We start from the raw sequence: 24,078 nt of genomic DNA, 5'->3' as shown, positions 1-24,078 counted from the left end.
CTTTACGTCAACAGTATAGACATTCTTATTTTACATACATTATTTATCTTTTCTATGATTATACCACATTCATTCAGACTTCTACATACATTAAAACATAGATTGGGTTTATTCGTCAAATTAATAATTTTATTTTTTATTTTTTTTAACTAACCTCCTTTCTTTTTCTCCTATCCTTCTTTTCTCTCTTTTTCTTCTCATAACAATAATATATATAATATTTACATTTAATTGATATTATTTTTAACTTCTATATGATTGATATCTGCTATAAGGGTATTATATACCTCTCTTGTTGAATTTTTTTTAGAAGCATTATACCAGATTACTAATTTTTCCATCTCCAATTGATTCAGAATTTGGCCCTTTAATTGGTGTATATTTGGAATGTCTATTTTTTTCCATGATTTTGCAATCAAGAGCTTAGTGGCCATAAAACAATGGGTAACTAGTATTTCGTTTTTTTATGTAGTTTATTGTTATAAATATGTAATAAGGCTTTCTGGTGTAAAATTTAAACGGATATTACTTATCTCAGTTATTATTTTAAATGTAAGGTCCCATAATGGTTGGATTCTAGGGCAATTCCACCATATATGTATTATGGAGCCGTCTAAATTAAAACATCTCCAGCAATTAGGGGGATTGCTTTGACAAATTTTGTTTAAACTCCTTGGAACCATATACCATCTATAGCTAACTTTAATAAAATTTTCCAATATATTTAAACCATGGAGATATTTTTTAATTTTAAGAAATGCAAGGCTCCATAAGTTGAAGTCAACCTTGGTGTCAAAATCTCTCTCCAAGTTTTTAAAAGCTGTGGGGGTGTTTGATCGATTTTATAAAGTTTAGCAATTCAAGTATTGGAATCTTTCTAATTAGAGAGAATCTTTCTAATTAGATTTCCTTTATCCCCATTATATTTTATAAGATGCATCTTTAGAAAACTCTTAATACGCAAGTAATTAAAAATTTCTCTAGGGGGTAAAGCCAATCTTCTCCTTAGAGTGGGATAGTCTTCTAGTTGATCATTATCATATATATCTTTAATACAAATATCAGGGTTAACGTACCAGTTTTTAAAACTTATATCGTTCATAATATTTTCCACAATTTTGAGGGATATAGTATCTGGAATTAAATCTACAATTCCCAATTTCTTTTATTTTTTTACAGTATACCATTCATTTATTGTTTGTGAAATGATCATAGTTTTACATTCTGGTGTGTTAACCCTTTTGCCGATATTTGCCCAGAGTAATGTTTCTAGGTTAGCCATCCCTTCTCTATATGCTTCTAATTTGTACCACACTTGTTCTTTGCAATCTGCAGCTTGTATATTTAAAGCATTTGACATTATAATTGCTTGTTAAGTATTTTTTATTAATGGGTATCCCAGACCTCCCCGATAGGCTTTATTCGCTAACGTTATTGAATTGATTCTGGGTTTCTTGCCCCTCCATATAAAGTCTGTAAAACTAAAACTACTCTGTATTAAATTTAACCAATGTATTGGGACCTTAAGAGGGTTCATGCGGAACAGGTAGATCCATTTTGGGACAATATAAGCCTTAACCGTATTAATTCTGCCCCACCGTGATATTTCATGGAACCTCCATTCCTTAAGCCAGTGTTTCCCAACCCAGTCCTCAAGGCACACTTACCAGTCCAGGATTTAAGGATTACCCAGTTTTGTCTAAGGTGTTTTTAGAAAAAAAAGAAAAAACACCTTAGACAAAACTGGGTAATCCTTAAATCCTGGACTGGTAGGTGTGCCTTGAGGACTGGGTTGAGAAACACTGCCTTAAGCAATCTATTCGTTTCTTTTAGTTGATTTAAAAAATTTATTTCCATTAAGCGAGCAACATCAGTTGTTGGCAAAATGCCTAAATATGGAAGCTGTGTAATTGACCAGTTGAATGAATAATTTTGTCTTAGCGATTGTAACTGTATTATCCCTATATTTGTTGTTAATGCCAGTGTTTTATTAATATTCATTTTAAAGTTGGAAACCTCACCATATAATATCTCCTGCATTAACAGTGGTAACGATTGTTCAGGCTCTATAATAGTCAATATAACATCGTCCGCATATAGGGAAATCTTAAGTTCTTCATTTGGGATAGAAATCCCTTTTATGCCTATACGTTGTCTTATTATACATGCCAAGGGTTCCACTGAAATAACATATAAAAGCGGTGAGAGTGGACAGCCCTGTCTCGTGCCATTAAGAATTTTAAACCATTCAGATCTTAAATCTCTACTACTCCACTATTCTAGCTGATGGCACCGAGTACAGAGCCTCCACTGCCCCCGTGAACCAGCCTTCAAAGCCCATTTTTAACATAGTTTGTTTTAAAAAGTCCCAGCTGACCCTGTCGAAAGCCTTTTCAGCGTCAATCGACAGGGTCAGCAGGGGCACCCTAGTTGTCTGGGCCCAGTCCATTATCTCTATCATTCTTCTAGTGTTGTTATTGGATTGTCTTCCTGCTACGAAGCCTATCTGGTCCTTATGTATAATATCTGGCAATACTGCTTGAAGTCTATTTGCCAAAATAGCAGAGTACAATTTAACATCCGCATTTATTAACGATATTGGGCGATAATTCGATAATTCTGTAGGGGATTTACCCGGTTTTAGTATCGGACTAATATGTGCTCTTAAAAAAATCTACTGAGGCATGGCCTGCTATTGATATTTCATTAAATATTTCTGTTAACACTGGAATAATTTGATGTTTAAAGTTTTTATAGAATTGATTGGTATATCCGTCAGGACCCGGAGCTTTTAGTTTTGCTAAGTTCTTAATTGCCCGTTCTATTTCTTCTGGTGTAAATAACTTATTTAAAAAAAAATTCTGATCAATTGAGATTTTCGACATTTTTTATCTTTGATAAATATCTCTCCATGGCTGTTGTTGATGGATTTAGATTTAAGTTATAAAGTTTTCTAAAGAACTTCCTAACTGTCTCGGCTATGTCTTCAGGTTTTATAATATTCTCACCTCCTACTATTACTTTATAAATGTTTCTTTCCAAATTTTGTTTTTTTTAGTCTATTTGTTAACAGAGTCTACTTTATTATTTTTAAAGTAAACTTTCAATTTATTTAGATTTAGTTGAATTGTAGCCTCGATTAGCTTATTTATATTTGTTTCGCAGATCTTAATCTTTGCTAATCTCTCTCTTGAGAAATTACTTTTATTCAAAGTTGATAAATTATAATATTCAATGTACATGTCTGATAATTTAATCTCTCTTTTTGTTTTTTGTTGACTCGCCAACTTAATCCAATAACCTCTTATCACTTTTTTTTTAAATGTACACCAGAGGCATTCTTTAGTTATCTCGTCTGTTGAATTTCAAGATAGTCATATGATCAATATTTGCCTTTATTTCTAAGAGCTTATTGTCTAGTCTCCATATTGGTGGAATTTTTTTTATTCCTTCTGCAACTTCTACTATTATTAAGTCATGGTCAGACCATGTATTCTCTTTTATATTAACTGAGATTAGAAATTTAGAGAAGTTAATGTCTCCAAGAATCAAATCAATTCTTGCCGCTGAGCCATGGGGGATAGATCTGTGGGTATAGTTTTTTTTCATTGGGATGCAACATTCTCCAACAGTCAATTAATTCAAATTTATTCACTATTTTATTCATTTCTTTAGCCTGTTTTCCTAAGTTTTTGATACATTTTTTGGTTAATACCCACTTGTTTATCCATAATGGGGTCGAGTATACAATTAAAATCCCCTGCTACCACTACTTTCCCTTTTTTCACCTGTTCAATTAATCTCAAGATCCTAGTATTTAAGATTTATATGTTCCCTTTTGCAAACCTTGAGCATATGATATGAACAGTTTGTGCAAGGTATTGTCCCTGACATTGTTTACATGTCAGTAGATGTATTACATTAATTGTTTTGACTATATAATTCTTTCTGATGACAGATTTAATTTGTAGATGTTTCACCTGGCTGAATGTTAGGGTTGTTGTGATATTTTTAAATTGGTGTTTTGTAAAGTAGCCTTGAAAAGGCAAGGGCATAGCAGTCACCCTAATGAAGGTGCATTCTTGTAGAAGTGTAACATCATTTGAGGAACAGAGTAAGTGTATTAAATACACTTATTTTTATTATTTAAAATGCTTTAATTTAGGTGAGTGGAAAAATATATTTTGACAGAAGTGTATATTTTAACAGGAAGTGTTTTTAGGCTATATATAAACATCTAGCTATAATGCATGTAAATCTTGTTTGATTGTTGTGATATAGTGCAGGGATAGCCAACCTTCGTCACTCCAGATGTTGTGGACTATATTTCCCATAATGCTCTTACATCCATATTGCTGGCAAAACATCATGGGAGGTGTAGTCCAAAACATCTGGAGTGCCGAAAGTTGCTTATGTCTGATATAGTGCATGGCGTAGCATGTAATATTGTATACCCAATGCAGGAAATAATTTTGTGAGAACTCTGCATGTTTAATTTCTGGCCATTTAAAAAAAAAATAACCTTTTAGTATAACTAAATACCTTGTTGGTGAATGACCTGTGCAAATAATTCTGATAAATGGCTTGACATTAGTGTTCTTTATTATACTTTACTGTTACCATATGAGCAAACAATCTTTTGTAGTAAAAGAATCCAAATCTATAACTCACCCAAAATGTGTTTCCCAAAACTGGGGCAGAATTTACCTCCATAATAAATCCCATGGTTCCGGAGGCTGAAGAACAAATCAGAGGATGTTGAGAAATTTTAACTACTTCTATACATTAGTCTTTGTTATTATCCAAATGACAACAAGTAAGGATTTTGAATGTAACAATATTACATGAAGGGTAAACCTTATGTATGTAGAGCATCGTACAATTTGTCTAGCTGAACCGAGACACATTTGGTGTTTTTAAGAGAAGAATTAAATTGCATTGCAGATACAGTGTACAATTTAATAATAAATACACGGAATAAGCATTTATTTTATTTATCTAATCAGAAGCAGTGAACAATGGAAAAATCTAGCATCAAGAGTGATTTCACTCTTTCAATAAAAAAAACCAAAAAACTACTCTTGCATGTCTCTTGCAGAAAAAAACAAAAACAAAAAAAACCTGTCAATTGGTTAGATTGAGATTCAACAGGATTATATTAAAAACGTAGCTCAAGTCTTCATGTAGTTTATTTTATTTTAGAGATTCAGCAGGGAAAATCTGTCTTGTTTTGTTTGGGGGGAGGGGGTGGGAGGAAGGGGGAAGATCTTGCAGCATTGTTATAAACTTCCTTTAAAACACATACAATTCTTGTGGAAAAAGAGACCATCACTGTGTCAACTTCAGGGCAATAAAAATATTATTGTAAACCATGCAGATAAGATGAGGCATGGCTTGTGCTTTAAAATAGCGTGAATTGTGAAATGGATTATTAAAGGGCCACTATAGTCATCAAAACAACTACAGCTTATTGTATTTGTTCTGGTAAGTATAATTATTCCCTTCAGGCTTTTTGCACTAAACACTGTCTTTTCAGAGAAAATGCAGTGTTTACATTACAGCCTAGGGTCACTCCTCAGATGGCTACTAGAAGTGCTTCCTTGGGCAGTGCTGCACAGTGTGTAGCACTGACAGTCAGTGTTTCACCCTCTGCATGGAGACACTGAATGTTTCTCATAGAGATGCATTGATTCAGTGCATCTCTATAAGAGATGCTGATTGGCCAGTGTTGGCTCTGCCCCTGATCTGCCTCCTTGACAGTCTCCTGTAGGAAAGCATTGTGATTGGCTCAGATCAACACATCTGATGATGTCGGGCAGGTCAGGTGCAGAGCCAGCAGAAGCAGCAGACCTTAATAATGGTAAGATTGTTAATATATTTAGGGAGGCCAGGGAGACCGGATGGTGTTTTCGACACTTTAGTGTCAGGAATACATGTTTGTGTTCTTGACTTTGATATAGATTATTTTAAGCAAACAAATATGTTTGAATGACTATCTGTTCCTGTCCAAATCTGAGATGATTAAATTGCGTATACGCAGAAGTAAATTCACACTGACACATGCAGTTCAGGTTAAAATAACTTCAGAAAATGTAATGGCATCTGGTTAAAAAGCGGGTATGCAGACCCTTTTAAAGGCAATATTACATCATCATAGAATATCAAGATAACAACAAATAAACATCATTAATTGGTCTATGTATTAAGTGGTAAGTTAAATGCCCTCCCATCTATAATAGTAATTGGCTTAGGGGTTTGAGTGGCTAGTGGGGCATCCTCCCATCATGGGATGTCGTCATTTCTGACAAGGGTAAGACATGAGATTCAGTCGCCATTGCTCTTTAGCACGAGGCTCACTCGATGGGAGGGGGAATCTGGCAGCCAGCCATTTTGAGTACTTGGCACCCGTTTAGCTTCAAGGTTAGTTTCTCAGGCTTTTTAGAGAATGGACATTTCATTTGCATGGGCTAGCTATGGTATACTTTGTTACATATTACAGGAACTTGATAATTCCGGTGTTAGTCATATCTTTCTAGAAAATACATACAATACATTCTCTTTCTAATATTCTAAATGCTGTTAGGAAAATCTGTCATATAATGAAGTTAAATGGAGTTAGTGCAAAAATTTAATAAAGGTTTAATAAAGGTTTTTTAATAATTCTACATCAACTTTATAGTGTTCCCTTAAAGTCCTACTCTTGCATTATTACAGAAGTATCTAACTCCTTTATTTATGGGTTTATATACATGCACAAGCAGGAAATAAGTGGGCACAAACAAAGATTCATGTAATGTGATACATATAATTAACTCTTTCTGACAAGAGGGGGGAAACTACTCTCTGTGTGTGTAATGCCTGTACATGTGTGAGTATGTGCATTGTCAGTATTTTTGACCCGTTGTATGCAATGTCAGTATGGTTTTTTTGGTGTCCTTGAGTACGCAGTATAAGTGTCTGTGTGTGTGTGTGTGTATATATATCTGTATTCCTTTATATTCCGTGTCAGTGTTTGTAATTTATCTCTTCCTAGCTTCCCATCATCTCTTCCCAACATTGCTATTTTGACAATGGGTTTTGGTGATTTGTGACGTTCTTTGCACTCCGGACCAGCTTATTTTCATTTTCCCAGTGTCCATAAATTTAAATCTTAAAATGATATCTTGTTGTAGGCTTTTGAAGTAGTGGCCAAATGTTAATCACCAGCTGTTGAAGAACTACATATCCTGTGGTATTTTTAAAAGAACACAAAGTATCATAAACCCTTCATCTAATTGAAGTGATTTTGGTGTCTGGAATCCCCTGGTCCTGACTCACTGTTCAGTGTTAAATCATTTTCAAGGTTTAACACTAAATGAATGTCCCTGAATGAATCACCCAAAGGTCAACTCCCAGTGAAATTGTGGCTAAGGAGGAGTTAGTCTGCCATAGCCCTATCAACTCAAACCATCAGTGACCGATTGGGACTGGCCAGCTAACACCTAATTTTGGGGGTTTAGTTCCAGTGTATGATCATATAGTGCATAAACCTGCCACAACGTCAATGTACCCCATTTTGGCAGGTCCTATCTTGGCAACCTAATACCTGCTATTATGTGATTAACTCACCTATTGGTGAAATCCTTCTTCCTAGGACTCTCTGCAGTGCATAGTTAATTAGGGCCCTGGAATGAGGCACCTGTGACAGGGAGGGGTGCAAAAGGCTTATATCCAACCTTTAGGCTTGTATCCTAGAAGGCCTTTCAGTGTTCATTATCTAAATGGAATATAGTCCCCAGCACAACTACAACTTAATGTTATGTTGGTCTATAGCCTGTCCCTGCAGGCTTTTTTACTGGAAACAATGTTTACATTAGAGGCTAGTAATATCTTTTGTGCCAGTAACTCAGATGGCTACTAGAGGTTCTTTATGGGTCAGTGCCGCACAGTCTCTCCACCCCCTGCATGGAGGCGCTGAATGTTCCTCAGAGAGAAGCATTGATTCAATGCATCTCTACGAGGAGACGCTGATTGGCGCAGTGTGGCAGCCTCCCAATGCTTTCCTATGGGGAGTTTGATCTCAGCCAAGCGTGCACAGAGCCAACCGCGATATACCCATGCGGCAGTGGATGAAGGTAAGTAAACTCTTAACCGAAGGTAAGGTGTGGGCCAGTGCTAAAAATGTTGTTTTAAAACTATAGTGCCAGGAATACATGTTTGGTTTTTATACACTGACAGCTGTAACACACTCCTACTCAGACACTCACTTTGATAGCTACACAGAAAGACTGTTAGCCATGTGCCCACCTACACATGAGATTTAAGGGAATCATTTTATTTCATTTTCATGATAGTTTACTAGGAATCAAATTTATTTTGTAAAAATTGGCTTCCTCACCACATGATTCAGAGTAGTCTCCCACATAAAACAATTTTGAATTCCTTGGAGCAGTACTTGAGAAATTCAGTGTGAAGTTGCTATATAGAGGACAACACAGAACTAGAACATAGTGCTAAGAATTTGTGTGTGTGTGTGTGTTTTGAGCAGGAATTCCAAATCGTCTTTATGTCTACCTTAAATGATGCATTTTACTTGCTTTTTAGTTGCACCGTATAAAGTACTGCCCAACTACTTCATGACAAGGGCAGCTTTGTACCTTGAGGATGAACTTTATTTATTTTTTGTTCTGTATTAATTTCTCACTTATACATTTTAGTGCACAAATATGTATTATACACTGGCTTTTAAGGAAGGCTTCCAAGATCAATTACCACTGTAGTGATTATGGTGCCAAGAGTGCCCTTGCTCTCTTCCATAATAAGTGATGACATTGGATTGTCAGGCAAAATTATAATTTATAAAATGAACTCATTATATATTATACATAAATACATTCAGAATATATGTTGGAAGGCCATTTAGCCTGAATTTGTGGGAGGAGTTATGATCCTATATAAACCCTCCCCCCCCCCTACTTACCTTTGTTGTGCAAGCTGTTTGTCACCATAGTTACCTGCACTTCCTGTTCGTCGTTCCCACTAAGTCCTGTCACAAGCAGTCTCCAGCAAGCAGTCCGTCGCCAGCAGCCCCTGCCTCCGTCTTCCGTGCCCGTCCACCGGCTTCTACCAGACCTCGCGCGCCCTACCCGGCTTCCGGTCACGAGACCGGTACGTCAACGTAAGCATAAATAAACGTGGGAAATGGCGTTCGGCTATTTCCCACATTCAGGCCTAAAAACGCGTGGATAGGCTCCCTTCATTACTTACCCGTTCATGCTCTTACTCAGTTCGTGTACTTCTGCATTCATGCGGCTAACAGCTGACCGCAGTGTGCACACTCTTGTCGCTTACATTTTCGTATAAACTAACTTACGTTCGACTATTTTCATCCGTTCGTTCGGTCGTTCAGCCGAACACATATACATTGGCTTTCGTTTAAAATTGGTTTGTATGCTCCATTTAACCGAACACAGGAGTTCTTTCACATTACAGTTCTCCTGTTCATTCGTTTACCGAAAGCAAGAGGCTACAATATTTAAATTCTCAAATCTACTGTAATTGTACATAGTTTGCTTTCACGTAACTATTTGGATTTATGTGTATTACATGGCTCTTAAAGTCACCACTGGTTAAATAACGTGTTTCTAATTTTCCCGCCCATGGTCACATAATTATGGGACTCCTATTTTTTACAGGGTGAATCTTCTTAAAGCACAGTTTGACCACTTTTCTCTCATCAGTTACGTTTAAAAACAAAATACACCTCCAGGCATTATCATACCCTGCCAGGACTTTGTTTTGGGCTTTCCCTTATGTATTAGTCTTCTACGCAACTAAGGTCTCTCCGCTCATAGGTTAAGCCTTACGGTCCTTTTTCACCAGGCTCTTTAGAGACCATTAGCACGATTTAAAACCTCCGTTCCTTAAAAGTCCTTATATACTGGTTCCTTACACTTAGACTGCATATGTTTTTGGGGTTTTACTACTTATATTTTTCTTCCAACAATCCACCAAGAAGAGGTACTCGGTATCCCGCATTTCGGTAACGGGTAAGAAGGTTTACCATTTTACGATTTCCCTTGAGGCCTCATTCAGCCTCCACGGCCTCATACAGCCCCCCACCTCTCAGTGGGTTCTAAACTTCGAGACGTACCTGGTCTAAGATTCCTCACAAATGTCAACAACAATCTTATAATCATAATCCACCGTATTATTACTATATTTAACGGTACATGTTTTGTCATTCATTTCTACATATCATTACTTAGACCTGTGTCATTACCGCAGCTCTCCAAGTCCTACGCCATCGACAACCTACAGGTAATCTTACTCACTACGATTACATTCTCCTTAAGGCCTCACTTCGCCTTCGTATCATTCAAATAAAATTCACATTATGGGACCCCAGGGGATTGTCTCTAATTGACGGACCAACGTTCAGGGCCCTCAGCTTACCCGAGTTCGTACGTTACGGTATCTCTGATACACACCTACCCGTACGTTCAACATTTTTACACTCATTATACCAGTGGCACGCCTCAGGCCCACTAGCATCTTTTTCCCTAAGGTTTCCTGGACCGGGCCTGTTCCCTGCAGAAGCAAGAATATATGGTAATCTTCCTGCGCATCAAAGGAAGAGGACAAACACTCAAGGTTTAAGTATATACATACGTTATATCACACCATTCTAAGAGACAAGCCCCATCGGGCTAGAGAACTGGCATTGAGGGTTAGGCGCTGGCCTTAGCTATCCTAAGTAATACTACAGTCCTGCGAGGTTTACACCCCACCTCATAAACAGAGGTTTCAGCCCCACAACCAAATCATAGTTAGCCACCTCGCTCGCCCTTCTTTAGGGCTACAGTTAGGGCCTCCCAAGTCACGGCCACACGTTTTAAATCTCTTAGTCACCGAGAGGCTGACATCCTGCCACCACGTTCTAGTGGCCACAAAATTCTCTCGGCCCAAATCATAGGTAGAGCCTCTCTCCGCCACTTGGCACTAGCAGGGCCTCACCTGTCACTTGGTTCTAGGTAAATTCATTGCCTCTGCACTAGCTATCAGGCCAGTTCTCCGAAGGTCTCATCCACACCTCTAAGACACATTACTTATCCAAATAATTATTTCTTTTTCAGAATGTCACAAGTATCCATCCCAATAATGGGTCTGCTGTTGGACGGAATACCCAGCACGCCTGTCTGGCCTGGGTCTCCAAAGGAATCCCTCACTCTTTCTACCCTCAGTTACCTGGGATTGTGGTACATTCCAAAAATATCAGCAGAGTTCAGACACAGGGGTATGCCCTCCCCAGCCACTGCCAGTAAGGCAGAACTACACAGGCTCATGACGGCTCAAACCAACGTTCCCAGCCCTGGCTCTAGTTCACAAGGGCCGTCAGCTTTCTCCTCAGATTCCAATCAGGAGACCCCAGTCGCTATCCTGGCCAGCCTCCAAATGATTAACAGGCTGCTAAATTGGAATTGGCTATAGCCACACCAGGTGTCTCTTTAAGCCCGGCAGGCCCTCACCTGGTGATTTCGGTCATACAGTCTGGTATAGTCCCTCATTTCCCTCCCCGTCCCCCACCACCCACTATCACTACTCCATCCATCTCCCCGGCCCACTCTGTTCCAATTTCCATGGAGAAGGTAATTCTCAATGGTAAGGACGTTAAACTAACATCACTACTTAACTTCACAAGACACCCTTCAGTACTAAGGTTACATTCATGGTGACATTTCAGTAGTCCTAAACAGCCAGATCACGACTTAACAAAGCTTCCCATTCCTCTGTTTATCATTGCCTCTCGCATAGAGTCAGCCACTTCCACTTCTTACCACTCCTTCACCCCACGCACTAGTCAGGGAGGCGGCCAGAGGGTTTAGCCAGGCTGACCATTTAATTTCTGGGGAAGGCTCGGGAGCACTATTCTTTGATACGGGGGTATGCTATTTCACAACATGCAGGGTTTTGCACATCTGCTCCAGAACCCACACCTAATCCACATACGCAGACCGTCTGTCACCTAAGATACGCCCAACTAAGGTTAACTTTGATATCCTGGAATACTATCTGCATTTACACCCAGCTAGGCATTTGGTAGATTCTGGTGCTGGGTTTTTCACAGGGGTTCACACGGGCCTTATCGCCATTCCCGCAGATACACTCGTATGCCCTAACCTATTATCTGCACCCATTGACCCTCTTACGGTGGACCACCTTCTGTCCACAGCAGTCATACGCTGGTTTCACGATCACCTCCTTACGGTCTTCACACTTCTCATCTTGGCGTACCATTCCCATCAAGGTAGCCATTCACTATACCCTATAATACTGATAATAGACCTCTTCCGCACCGCACTCTACATCCATTCCCAGCATCAAACTCCCTCATTCCCGCTATGAAGTTCGCACTGCACTACGAAAATCGACCATGCCATACAAGCTATTACTTTAGTAAGGCTTGGTTGAGCAAGACGGACTTATCCAATGCCTTTAATCTACTACCTATTCTCCCTTCACTATGGCACCTGGCCTACGTTCAGGCGACCATCCTCACTAACCATTTTGTGGCTGATTTACAGGCTGACTTGGCTGGCAGCAACCTCTCAGCTCTTTTTAGTCTGCCTTTACATGCCTAGCGTCCACAACACAGCCACTGATGCTCTTTCACGCGCAGTTCAAGGTCTTCTTTCAGGCACCCACTACGTACCATCCAGGATACCACCATTCCATAAGCTAATCTTGGACTGAGCACACAATTACACCTTGTACAGTTACGCACGCTTCACGCAGTTTCACGACTAATCTATCACTCACGCTGGGGCTTTGTATATTGTACCATGTCAGTAGAGTTTGCTTGATTCATGACTTACAGTTAAACTATTGTAATTTTTGCCTCTTCCTCTAAACCTACAAATCAAGCATCTTATTTATACCTCCTATGCTGTCACTCCGTTTTTTACGTATCCAAGGTCAGCCACACACTCAGTACTAATCCATTACTTCACATCTAAACCTTCCATTAAGGTAAACTACATCATGGCTTCCTTCGCTGGTCTCTCTTTTTCGCAAAAGCGCTGCATCAGCAGCTTCAAGCTCTTACACCCCAGTCTACATCACTAAGTGATGGGGCCACAGGTAATCCTCAGCTCAGTTACATATAAACCTCAATCAGAATAAAACTCCTTACAAGCTTTCAGTACACAAGCTGTATAAACTTGCAATAAAGTGTGGTTTTCTTTGAATCCTCTTTTGCCCTCTTTTACAGGCCTACTCGTACGTTGGTTTCGGCACACCTCAACCAACTTTGCTTCTCCTTCTACATTCCATTACGTATTAGATAAATTCCGAGCACAAATATATATATATATATATATATATATATATATATATATATATATATATATATATATATATATATATATATATTTATTTGTGCTCGGAATTTATCTAATACATAATGGAATGTAGAAAGAGAATCATATATATATATTATGTATGTGTGTGTGTGTGTGTATATATGAAGGCTTGGCCTGGAGTTGTGGGCAAGGCTTATGGACCATCTACTTCCAGTTCAAAGGTCATCAACACAAACTGCCTAAACAAGTTGGTCTTGGCCTAGTGTGACCCACGCAAGTATTTGTTTTACTTTACTCTAGTAAACAGCCGCCTCATTAGAAGCTCATGGGGCACTGCCACGTCTGGCCCAGCCACGGCTTCTATAACTGTTGGTTTTTCAACAAAACTGTAAGTTTGTTTGTTTAGCCATTCAGATATGGCAAATTTTACTACTAAAGTAAATTCAGCCTATTTCAATCATACATAGCATGCCTCATTCTGCTTACTGTATTTGGCCCACACCAGGCCATATCGACTTTTATCATATGCATTTTAGTTAGTCACCCTGAAATATAATGTTTCACTCTACATTTTAAAGTTTTCTTTGTCTATACTGGGTATTCATGCACTTTTTAAACCTTCATTGTTTAGTAACTATGTGGCTAGATGTTGCAACTGACTGTCTAAATTTATGTCAGGCCCAAACTTGTGCCTATACATGTGGTAAAGGAAATAAAATATAAATAAATATAACTTGTATATACATTCTCTGTACACATAAATGTAAACTTCCTTATTTTCTGTAAAGTCTTAAATCTTCTTACTAAAGGACCTCAAATTCATAAAACTGTATGCATATGCATTTCAGTTAGTCGCCCTACACTTTAATGTTTGTCTGCCCTCTGGGTATTACTCATTGGGCCAATATTGTTTGGTAATTCACTGTTTAGTAGATATGCCCCAAGGGACAGCTTGCATGCATTTAATTATGTAATTTTCATTGGGATATAATCTTACACCGCTAGCTGAAACTGCAGTTCTCTTGTCTGCTGCTTTTGCATTCCCACACTTTCTAACACCACCCAGACTTTCTTTGTATGGTCTACAAGCATTAGGAACATCATTCAGTCATGTTCAGTTTAAGAAATGCAGTTTTATATCTAATGCTTATATTAATGAGATATTCTAGCATTTTCTGTTGCTTTAAACCCTAATCTTCTTTGCCAGATGTGTATGCATAAGTATTTATCATCCTCCTAAGCATTACAGGTGTAGGTCTTTTTAATGTATATCTTATATCTCCTGTTTTTTTCCTATGTATTATGTACGGCCATCACAGCCTCTAGCTTGTTCAGCCACTGTGGCATTCTAGAGGCCTCTGTTCCCGTTTTGATTCTGTCTTCCAACACCTCGTTTTATTGGGCTCAGTGCATATGTATTATATGATGTTTTATAAGTGTTTATATACAGTTTCTGTGCTTTTCACCATTTCATAAACTAGATGATTATTCGTAATTATCGGGTTCTCTACCATCTCATCACCAACATGGCCGATTCACTTCCTACATTCACCTGCATTAATTCTAACATAGCCCACACAGCCACCCTGAAACTCGGGATATGCATATTTCCTACTTCTGGCATAACTATGCTTTTACAATGTGTGTTCATATGCCCTGTAATGGGCAACCTGCCACAGGCTAATCCGGCACCTTGTTTGGGCATTTCATTAAAAACATTTAGAGATTTTGGATTAAGAATATAATGTCTTGTTTTAGGTTCTGGGTAGTAAATTTATAGGCACCTAGTATACGGGTATCACTATTTTAGATATGTAGCGGTAATATTTCCTCAATCTGATTATCATAATGCCACAAACAGGTATTGCCTTCGATGTGACATATTAGATGAGTTACGATAGACTGATACGCCTTGGGCCACACTGTCTATATTTACATATGCATTTCTGCACAGTGTACGGTTTTGCTTACAAACCTATTTATGTGTCCTGTCTAATCAGATTTTGAGATTTCCCAAAATATTATTGCATGGTTTAACACTACTGTTCCTGTCTGCGGATATTTGGTCCTGTGGTTTTCCAGGACGCCATGGGGGGTACGGTGGTATTCACAATGTCTTGCAATCATCCATTTCCTTATGTCTTCTCAAATCATATTATTTTACAGGTTATCAATTCAGAGCATTATTTGCTTTTCAGACCTCACACCCATTTGTCAGTTGCGGTTCTTTTCGTAGGTTATAGACCCCTCCTTCCCCTCTTCTCCACCTCTTTTAGGGGATACCGAAGATTTCAGTTACAGGTTACAACCATACCATACAGAACTACATGAACTCTTTTAAACAAATTCAGGTACGTTTTTTAGCCACGATGGCTCCCCCGCAATGTAGACCTTTTTAGTGAGTAGGTTTTACTGGCTTATAGGGATCTAGGTGACCAAGAGTTTCTGGCATCTCTGCCTTGGAGTTAGTGGTCCCGCGAGGCCAACACCCATCCTCCATGCATGAGGTATTACGCCCCCTGGACCAAAACATAGTTGGCTGCCTCGCACAGTGGCATAGAGAGGGCCTCACTTGTCACACCCAATCTATCTAATGATTTAAATGTCACCTAGAGGCCAACATCCCGCCACAACGTTCAGTGGCCACGAATCCACTCGCACCAAAGCATAGATAGAGCCTCTCAAGCCACCCTTAGCAGGGCCTCACCTGTCGCCTACCTAGTGAATTGATTTGCCACTTGGCACTAGCTAGCCAGCCAGTAAAATGATCCTATTCCAAGCTAATTATTAATATATTGCAGTATGTCTCAGATCCCTGTAACAAGGTGATGACATGTAAATACCCAGTACTCCAGTCTGGTCAACTACACCTACACAAAAAAGTGACACCTATCACATTCCATCAGGTCATGAACCATTCCTTGTATTACAACTGAGCTGCGCAGACGCAACATTCCTTTCCCAGCAATGGCCGTTCAGACTCATGTGTACCAATACAGACAATGCTGATGCTTGAGTAGGCATGAGTTGCTCGAGCAACACCAACCTCCATGCAATGTTTTTAGCACTCATTTCCTCTAAGGTGTAAATAAGTGAGAAACTGGAAAGACTAGAAATACGCTTTTGATCCAACAACAACAGTATGCTGACCCTCACCGGGTCCTCCGTACGCATACTATGATAACACAAATCAATATTGAGCATGTGCGCCTGTACGTTCAGATATCCAACGGGATATTGACTTTGTCTGAAAGTTTTTACACTAATAGGTGAATTTGGATATAGATAAGTTGTGATGCCACACCTATGAGACATATTGTGACATCATTATTCTACTAAAACATGTCATATTTAAGTTGAGCCGACCCTACCTCGTACTTATAGAAGTCGCCATGGCGGGCCTGCCATGGCTGATTTAATCGGTTTCTACTAACTGTATGTTTGTTCTTTCAGGGCGAATTTCACTACTATCATATTCAGCTTGTCATTAATACGTAGCTTTACAGCGATGCCTTCTTCAGCTTCTGGTATAAGGCCCTTTACTGGAACATATCGACTTCTATTATATGTCTTGGCCCCCCACATGCTACATGGCTAAGTGTCGCTATTGACTGGATCCATCATGTCAAGCCCAACTTGGGCCTACACATATGGTTCACAAATATAAACTAACTTGTATATACATTCACTGTACTTACATTAACTACAACCCTCATGGGACTGTTTAGCTAACAATGATTTACTTTGGTTTAGTTATACTAATTACAGGTTGTTGGTTGGCTTCTCATAAACTTGTTAGTTTGAATTGTCCACCGTTATGGTCCTTGTAGATACTTTTCATCATATATTCTTGTTGATACTGGTTACCCATGCTAATTTTTTGGTTTTCTTCATTATTGATACTTTTCCGGTTCTCAAACCTTTTTACTCTATTATTTCCCCTATATAAGTTGGTTTGTCAACTTGGCCCTCGCTATATTTATCACTCATCTACGTTCATTTGTCTCTGGGCTATCCCATTATTTTCAGGCAACAGGGGCTTATACATGTGACAGGTTCACGATTCACTTACTTTCCAGAGTTTCTGCATTATTCGAATTTTGCTATATGCCTTAATGCTATTAATTTAAGTTTGATGCCATATGCTGGTATTTTCATATTCATGCCACCTGGTTTAGTCTAAGTCGCTCGTGTTACCTCTCAATTGTTTGCATGGTATATATTGGTTATCACTTACATGTTTACAACTATTTCCTTAGCCCTCGTAGGGCTCACATGTCTGGCAGATTCCGCTATTTAAATGTACACGGTATTAGTCCTCCAGGTTCTAAGGTATTTCAAGTTGTGCCCTTAGTGGTCTCCCGGTAATTGCTGTGACCAAGTCTTTCCATTACTATTCACGTCACAGGTAAGTGGTCCTTCATTACATAATGTTGGTTATTATGGCTCTGGTTGTGTTCGCTACTTTTTTTGCCACCTTCAATTTAGGCTATCTCACTATACCATCAAGTTACGCCTGACTGGCATTCAACATCACATGTTTCTCTACTTTCCAACAAAGCCAGTTTCCTTTCATCCTATCCAATCAGACTATACTTAAGGGTATTCAAAATGTGTCTAATTTGCTAGATTCAGCCTCTTTAAACCCCTCACTAACTCTGAAACGGCTATTTACCTGGCCTTTTATGGCTTCCTGAGGCCACGATAATTCCCCATCAGTGACCAACACAACGCACAAGGTTGCCTTTGAAGCTTCTACCAAATTAAACATCAAAATCATTATATACTGACTCTACCCGTGACAAAAACGAGTCATCTGGGTCAACCCGTCCACATTCCATACTATCCCACGAATAATATATGGTGCCAGTGAAGGTTTTTGATTCCTACCTCCTCACCGTACCGAATATCACATCTCTTCCGCTACTGTCACTTCACGGGACTTTCCTCACTACCTCCAAGTTCATGTTATACTTACGTTTATTGTTAACAAGGCTCGGTATAAACCCTAGCCTTTATTCAGGACACTCGTTTAAGACAGGGGCCGCATCTACGGCATCGAGCCAGCACGTTCCAGTCCATGTCATTAAAACTCTAGGTCGCTGGAAGTCATCAGCATATACAACTTACATTCTCCAACCAGTACAGGAAATACGAATGGCATTTGTTAAAATGTCATCTTAATGTACTTGCGTTGTATTATGTTCTTTACTCAATAAATATATTTTGAGCATGATATGTATTCCTTTTTGCCCACTTTATTTACTGGCCTACAGCATACATCAGTTTCAGTACACCTCAACTGACTTTTTCCTATTACAGGTTTGCTAACAACAATCTTCATATCATAATCAATGTTTCCCCGTACACAAATTGGAAGGCTTGGCATGAAGTTGTGGGAGGAGCTTATGGACCTTTAAAAGGGACTCCTCCCTTCCCTACCCTACAATTATTTATTTTACGAGCTGCTGCCCCACCCTCCACTCCCTTATTCTCCATACTCTTCTAGTGTAGGCCCACTTTATTTACTGGCCTACAGCATACGTCGGTTTCGGCACACCTCAACCGACTTTTTCCTTTCACAGGTTTGCCAACAACAATCTTACTTCATATCATAATCAATGTTGCCCAGAACCCCCCCCCCTCCCCCCCCCCCACAAATTAAAAAAAATTTGTGTGTGTGTGTGTATATGTATATATGTATATGTATGTATATATATGTGTATATATATATATATATATATAATTTTCTGAATGAATTATATAATTTAATTCGGAATGTATTTTATACATGACCTGTCTGAAAGCCCAGGCAGGGAGTTTAATATGTTAATATGCAAGCCCTATATTTGGCCCTGAATCTTTCCAAAACTCCATAAAACCTGTTCGTGGGGGTACTATTGTAGTCATGTACTCATGAGACATCGCCGAACACAAATATGAGCGTTTTAGAGCAGTGAAACAGATCATGACGATATCATCAGTAAAAGTGCAGTTTGTGTGTGAGAAATGCAAAAAAACAAGCATGAACGGTTTGTAACTAAGTGGCTACTAAAAAAGGACTGGATGTATACCCCATTGTGAATACCCTGGGTTGTTTACTTTTCAAATATGCCAAGATGGGGGTAATTCTAATTTCTGGGCTGCCATATGGTCTCAAAGGCAACATAGGCACAACAAACCAAACTGGCAAATTTCAGTGAAATGGGTAAGCTCTTTATTTGATTCTGTAACTGTCCACCTGTCCCATCATTGCACTCGTGGGACATTGCAACATACAAATCTGTGTGCTTTATTGTAGTAAAAGCTAACAGTATTGACTGTTAAAATGCCATGCAGAACTTGGTAAATAACACAATTTCTTAATTTCTCATACTTTTCTCGATTTTATTCATGTTAATTTGTGTCCTATATATAAATATTTGCTGTGAAATGAAATTCCTATTTCTCCACAACAAAATTATATATAAGTATGGGTACACTTAATATGAAAGAGATAAATAAATTCTAGGTTTTGTTTTGGTTCAGAACGTGGACAACATGGACAATTGCCTTCGTCCTTAAGGGATTAAGGACAATTAGCATGGATAAATGTAATATATTTTGCACCTAAAGGTCATATACTAAAAGGCAGGGTTAATTTGATTTAAAGGACCACTCTAGGCACCCAGACCACTTCGGCTTAATGAAGTGGTCTGGGTGCCAGGTCCTTCTAGGGTTAACCCATTTTTTCATAAACATAGCAGTTTCAGAGAAACTGCTATGTTTGTGAATGGGTTAAGCCTTCCCCTATTTCCTCTTGTGGCTGTCTCACTGACAGCCGCCAGAGGCGCTTGCGTGATTCTCACTGTGAAAATCACAGTGAGAGCACGCAAGCGTCCATAGGAAAGCATTATGAATGCTTTCCTATGTGACCGGCTGAATGTGCGCGCAGCTCTTGCTGCGCGTGCGCATTCAGCCGACGGGGAGGAGAAGAGAAGGATCGGAGGAGGAGAGCTCCCCGCCCACCGCTGGAAAAAGGTAAGTTTTAAACACTTTCCCCTTTCCAGAGCCCGGCGGGAGGGGGTCCCTGAGGGTGGGGGCACCCTCAGGGCACTCTAGTGCCAGGAAAACAAGTTTGTTTTCCTGGCACTAGAGTGGTCCTTTAAATGAAGTGATTTATATCACTAGTCAGTAAGGCTTGATTTAAATAATGATTTTTCAATGTAAATACTCATTTGTGCTGGTTGTTATGATCTATAATATTTGCACCAAGATGACTATTTCATATTTAGAATACATTTTTGAATTGGTTTAATAGAACTGATTTTATTTTAATATTAAAAATACATAAATAATGATGACATTATTGCAAGGGGAACTATCTTGCGTTTAAGGTAATATAGGTTAATCATTCATATTAGGAGAAAAATTTAAGTTTTCATTTGACTAAAACAATAGTTATGTAGCATAAATATTCCTGTATTTGCTTAAACATCACAGTGGGGGTGGGCACAAGCCTTCTCTAATGCTGAGTGATGCACATCTGGTTACTGCCTGTTAAAGGGACACTAGTCACCAGAACAACTACAGCTTATTGAATTTGTTCTGGTGAGTAGAATCATTCCCTTCAGGCTTTTTGCTGTAAACACTGTCTTTTCAGAGAAAATGCAGTGTTTACATTACAGTCTAGTGATCACATCACTGGCCACTCCTTAGATGGCTGTTAGAGATCCTTCCTGGGTCATGGCAGCCTAAAATGCATCCAAACATTCAGTATCTCCTCCATCTGCATGCAGACACTGAACTTTCCTCATAGAAATTCATTGATTCAATTCATCTCTATGAGGAGATGCTGATTGGCCAGGGCTGTGTTTGAATCATGCTGGCTCTGCCCCTGATCTGCCTCCTTGTCAGTCTCAGCCGATCCTATGGGGAAGCACTGTGATTGGATCTGGCCACCACTTCTGATGATGCTTGTTCAGACAGCTTGTTTTTCTGAGTCAAACAGCATGCAGATCTACAGCTTCAGGCTTGAATACAGTAAGACTTTGCCATATTTATGGAGGCATGAGGAGTCCGGGGGGCTAGATGGTGGTTTTAACACTATAGGGTCAGGAATACATGTTTGTGTTCCTGACCCTATAGTGATCTTTTAATCATTTGGTTTAGAGCGTCAGTTCTGAATGAACCTATGTGCAAAGAATATGCCCAGAATTGCCAACTGCTAAAGACCAGAGATGGAGTTGCACTATTGACGGCAATATAAAGTAGTTCCGTATATGCAGCGTTTTATTTTGAAAAGTTGTGCAAACAGACTTTAATCACCATGACCAGTTAAAATCACTGAAGTGATCATGGTGCTTGTTTTTTTTTTTTTATATACAGATTTGTAGAATAACAATAAGACAAAAGTCTTTCTGATCTTTTATTTATTTGATTACTTTTTTTTTTTTTTTTTAATGGGATTCATTTACCAAAAATATAAATATTGCATGAATATACATCCTAATGTTACATAACTGATTCGGATCTCATGCTAAATAGCATTTGAACCATAATGTATCTTAAATAGAAAACGATATTTGTTTTGGTTCTTAATCCAAGAACATTCTATGAAAAGAAATCCAATTTAAATAAAAAATAAATATTTTTATATATATATATATATATATATATATATATATATATATATATATATATATATATATATATGGAGTACGTTCCTGTTTCAATATATGCAAAAGTTTAGAATGTGTGTTCACCTACAGATTTTGTTCACTAATTAGGTCTAATTTTCACAAAGTAAGTCTAAATGGTAAGATTTGCTATTTTTGCATTGGTTTTGCCATTTGCACTTAATTTGCAAAAAATTATGAGTGTTGTGTGTATCCTGTTAGTTGTAGTTAAGTGGGTGTTTTCGTAACCTGCTAACCTAATGTAATTGCATTTCCATGTATTGTCTGTTTTGCAGGAAGCTGTCGTTTATTAATGGCTGGTGTTTGTCACCATGCACCATCGTTGGCTACTGCTTGTTGCATGCTTGTGGGTTCTGTTCATGCTGATGGTTGCAAGCAAGTTTATCACCTTACGGATGGGAGACCCTGAAGGTATCCATGTTTGTTATTTTTCTAGCAATACTGATATAATTTGTGTCTAATAAGAACATTATTAAAATTGATACATTTTCTAGTTGCAGTTTAGTGCTTCTAATTTAGATGTATTTATGGCATAGTATGCTTCAGGTGGGAAATATTATTCCAACAAGCGGAAAGTACAATACTGTAAAAAATTATATATGCCTTTGGTAATTAATGCACATGATAAAAGAACACTCCAGTCACCATAACCACTACCATCAGCTATAGTGGTTATGGTGCCAGGAGTAAGCAGTCAAACAGTTTAAGAATGTTTTGACCAGTAACCTTGGTGCCCACCACCGCCTCCCTTTCTGCTGGAAGCTCCTGCACAGAGCTTCCAGTTAACACCACTGAGCCTCGTAGTTTCACACTCATTGGCAGGAACTTACAGCAGTAAGGGAGGCGTGATGGGGGTTTGATTATTTCCTCTGGAAAGGCACGAGGACATTGCTGGCACCATAACCACTACAGCGGGCTGTAGTAGTTATGCTGCTTGGAGTGCTTCTTAATTTCAGGATATCCTGCTGGTGTAAAAAAATGTATTGCTCATTTAGGACTTTGTCTTGGCAAGAAGGAAAAACTTTGGTCCAATGTTAGTAATACAGTTTCTGATTAATGATTTCCAATGTTAGTGATACAGTTTCTGATTAATGATTTCCACTGTTAGTGATACAGTTTATGATTAATGATTTATTGTTTATTGTAATTTTACTTTGAAGGTTATGGAATTATTCATCAAGGATCATTAACCAATTTACCGGACACAGAAAAAATAGCCGTGACTGAAATAAAAAAATTGCAGATTGACAGCCAGGTATGTTCTATGCTTTATTAGCATATTGTTTTTGTCTGGGCTATAGAATTTTGTGTAATGAATATGAGCCAAACCTCTACATATGATGAAAACTGATTTTGTGAGCTTATTTATTATGATGATGATTATTTTATATGGCATGGAAATCCATGAGAAAAATGTTACCGGTAACTTTTTTTTTTTTTTTTGGGATGTTAATGCTGAATTACAACCAAACATTTAATGTTCATTGGTTTATGACAGCCCTATTTATAACACTAGACACACAATAACCACTAACTGCATCTAATGTAAGTAATCAAACCTGTTTAGTTAATAATTTGACATCTTACCTGGGGTACGACCGCATTAGTATAATTAATGATTCAACTATTTTGCAAATAAACCATATAATAAAAAATACTTTGCTAAACAATACAAGTTTGAATACAGTTTTCTTACCATTAATGGGACGTATTATACTTCGTGTCAGCAGTCACTTTATCGTACTCCAGAATCATGTTTCAAATGGATTTTTTCAAAATATCTTCCCCTCTGTGTCTTTCTTCCACACCCTCATTCCTTGTCTGTCTATTCTGCCTCTTCGCCAGCCCCTCTGTGTGTTTGTCCCACCCCAGCCTCTTCTGCGTGTCTCTTTCTCCCTTTCTCAAACTCTGTGTGCATCTCCTCCTCCCAGCACATTGTCCTTGTTTAACCCTAGCCCCTCTGGGTGTCTCCTCTTGGCCCCTGTCTGTCTTTTGCCCGTTCCCCAACCTTCTGTGTAAGTTTGTGTGTCACACAGTGCCTGTTTGTCTCTTCTGCCCAT

At 38.6% G+C, this 24,078-nt stretch overlaps 1 protein-coding gene across 4 annotated transcripts in view; it reads left to right on the top strand.

Moving 5' to 3' along the window:
• CHST10 (carbohydrate sulfotransferase 10) overlaps window positions 1-24,078 on the top strand; it is a 58,309-nt gene that overhangs the window by 10,077 nt on the left and 24,154 nt on the right. For 3 of the 4 annotated variants that reach the window (XM_063458269.1, XM_063458259.1, XM_063458279.1), the window contains exons 2-3: window positions 22,294-22,429; window positions 23,179-23,273. In XM_063458269.1, coding sequence (XP_063314339.1) covers window positions 22,330-22,429; window positions 23,179-23,273 — 195 coding nt within the window. In that variant the 5' untranslated portion in view covers window positions 22,294-22,329. Of the gene's footprint in view, window positions 1-4,065; window positions 4,115-22,293; window positions 22,430-23,178; window positions 23,274-24,078 lie in introns of those variants that run through there. The other variant, XM_063458290.1, reaches the window with a different exon arrangement.

This window comes from Pelobates fuscus, chromosome 1 (assembly GCF_036172605.1).
Source record: "Pelobates fuscus isolate aPelFus1 chromosome 1, aPelFus1.pri, whole genome shotgun sequence".
Lineage (NCBI taxonomy): Eukaryota > Metazoa > Chordata > Amphibia > Anura > Pelobatidae > Pelobates > Pelobates fuscus.
This window is presented reverse-complemented; position numbering and strand designations above follow the sequence as displayed.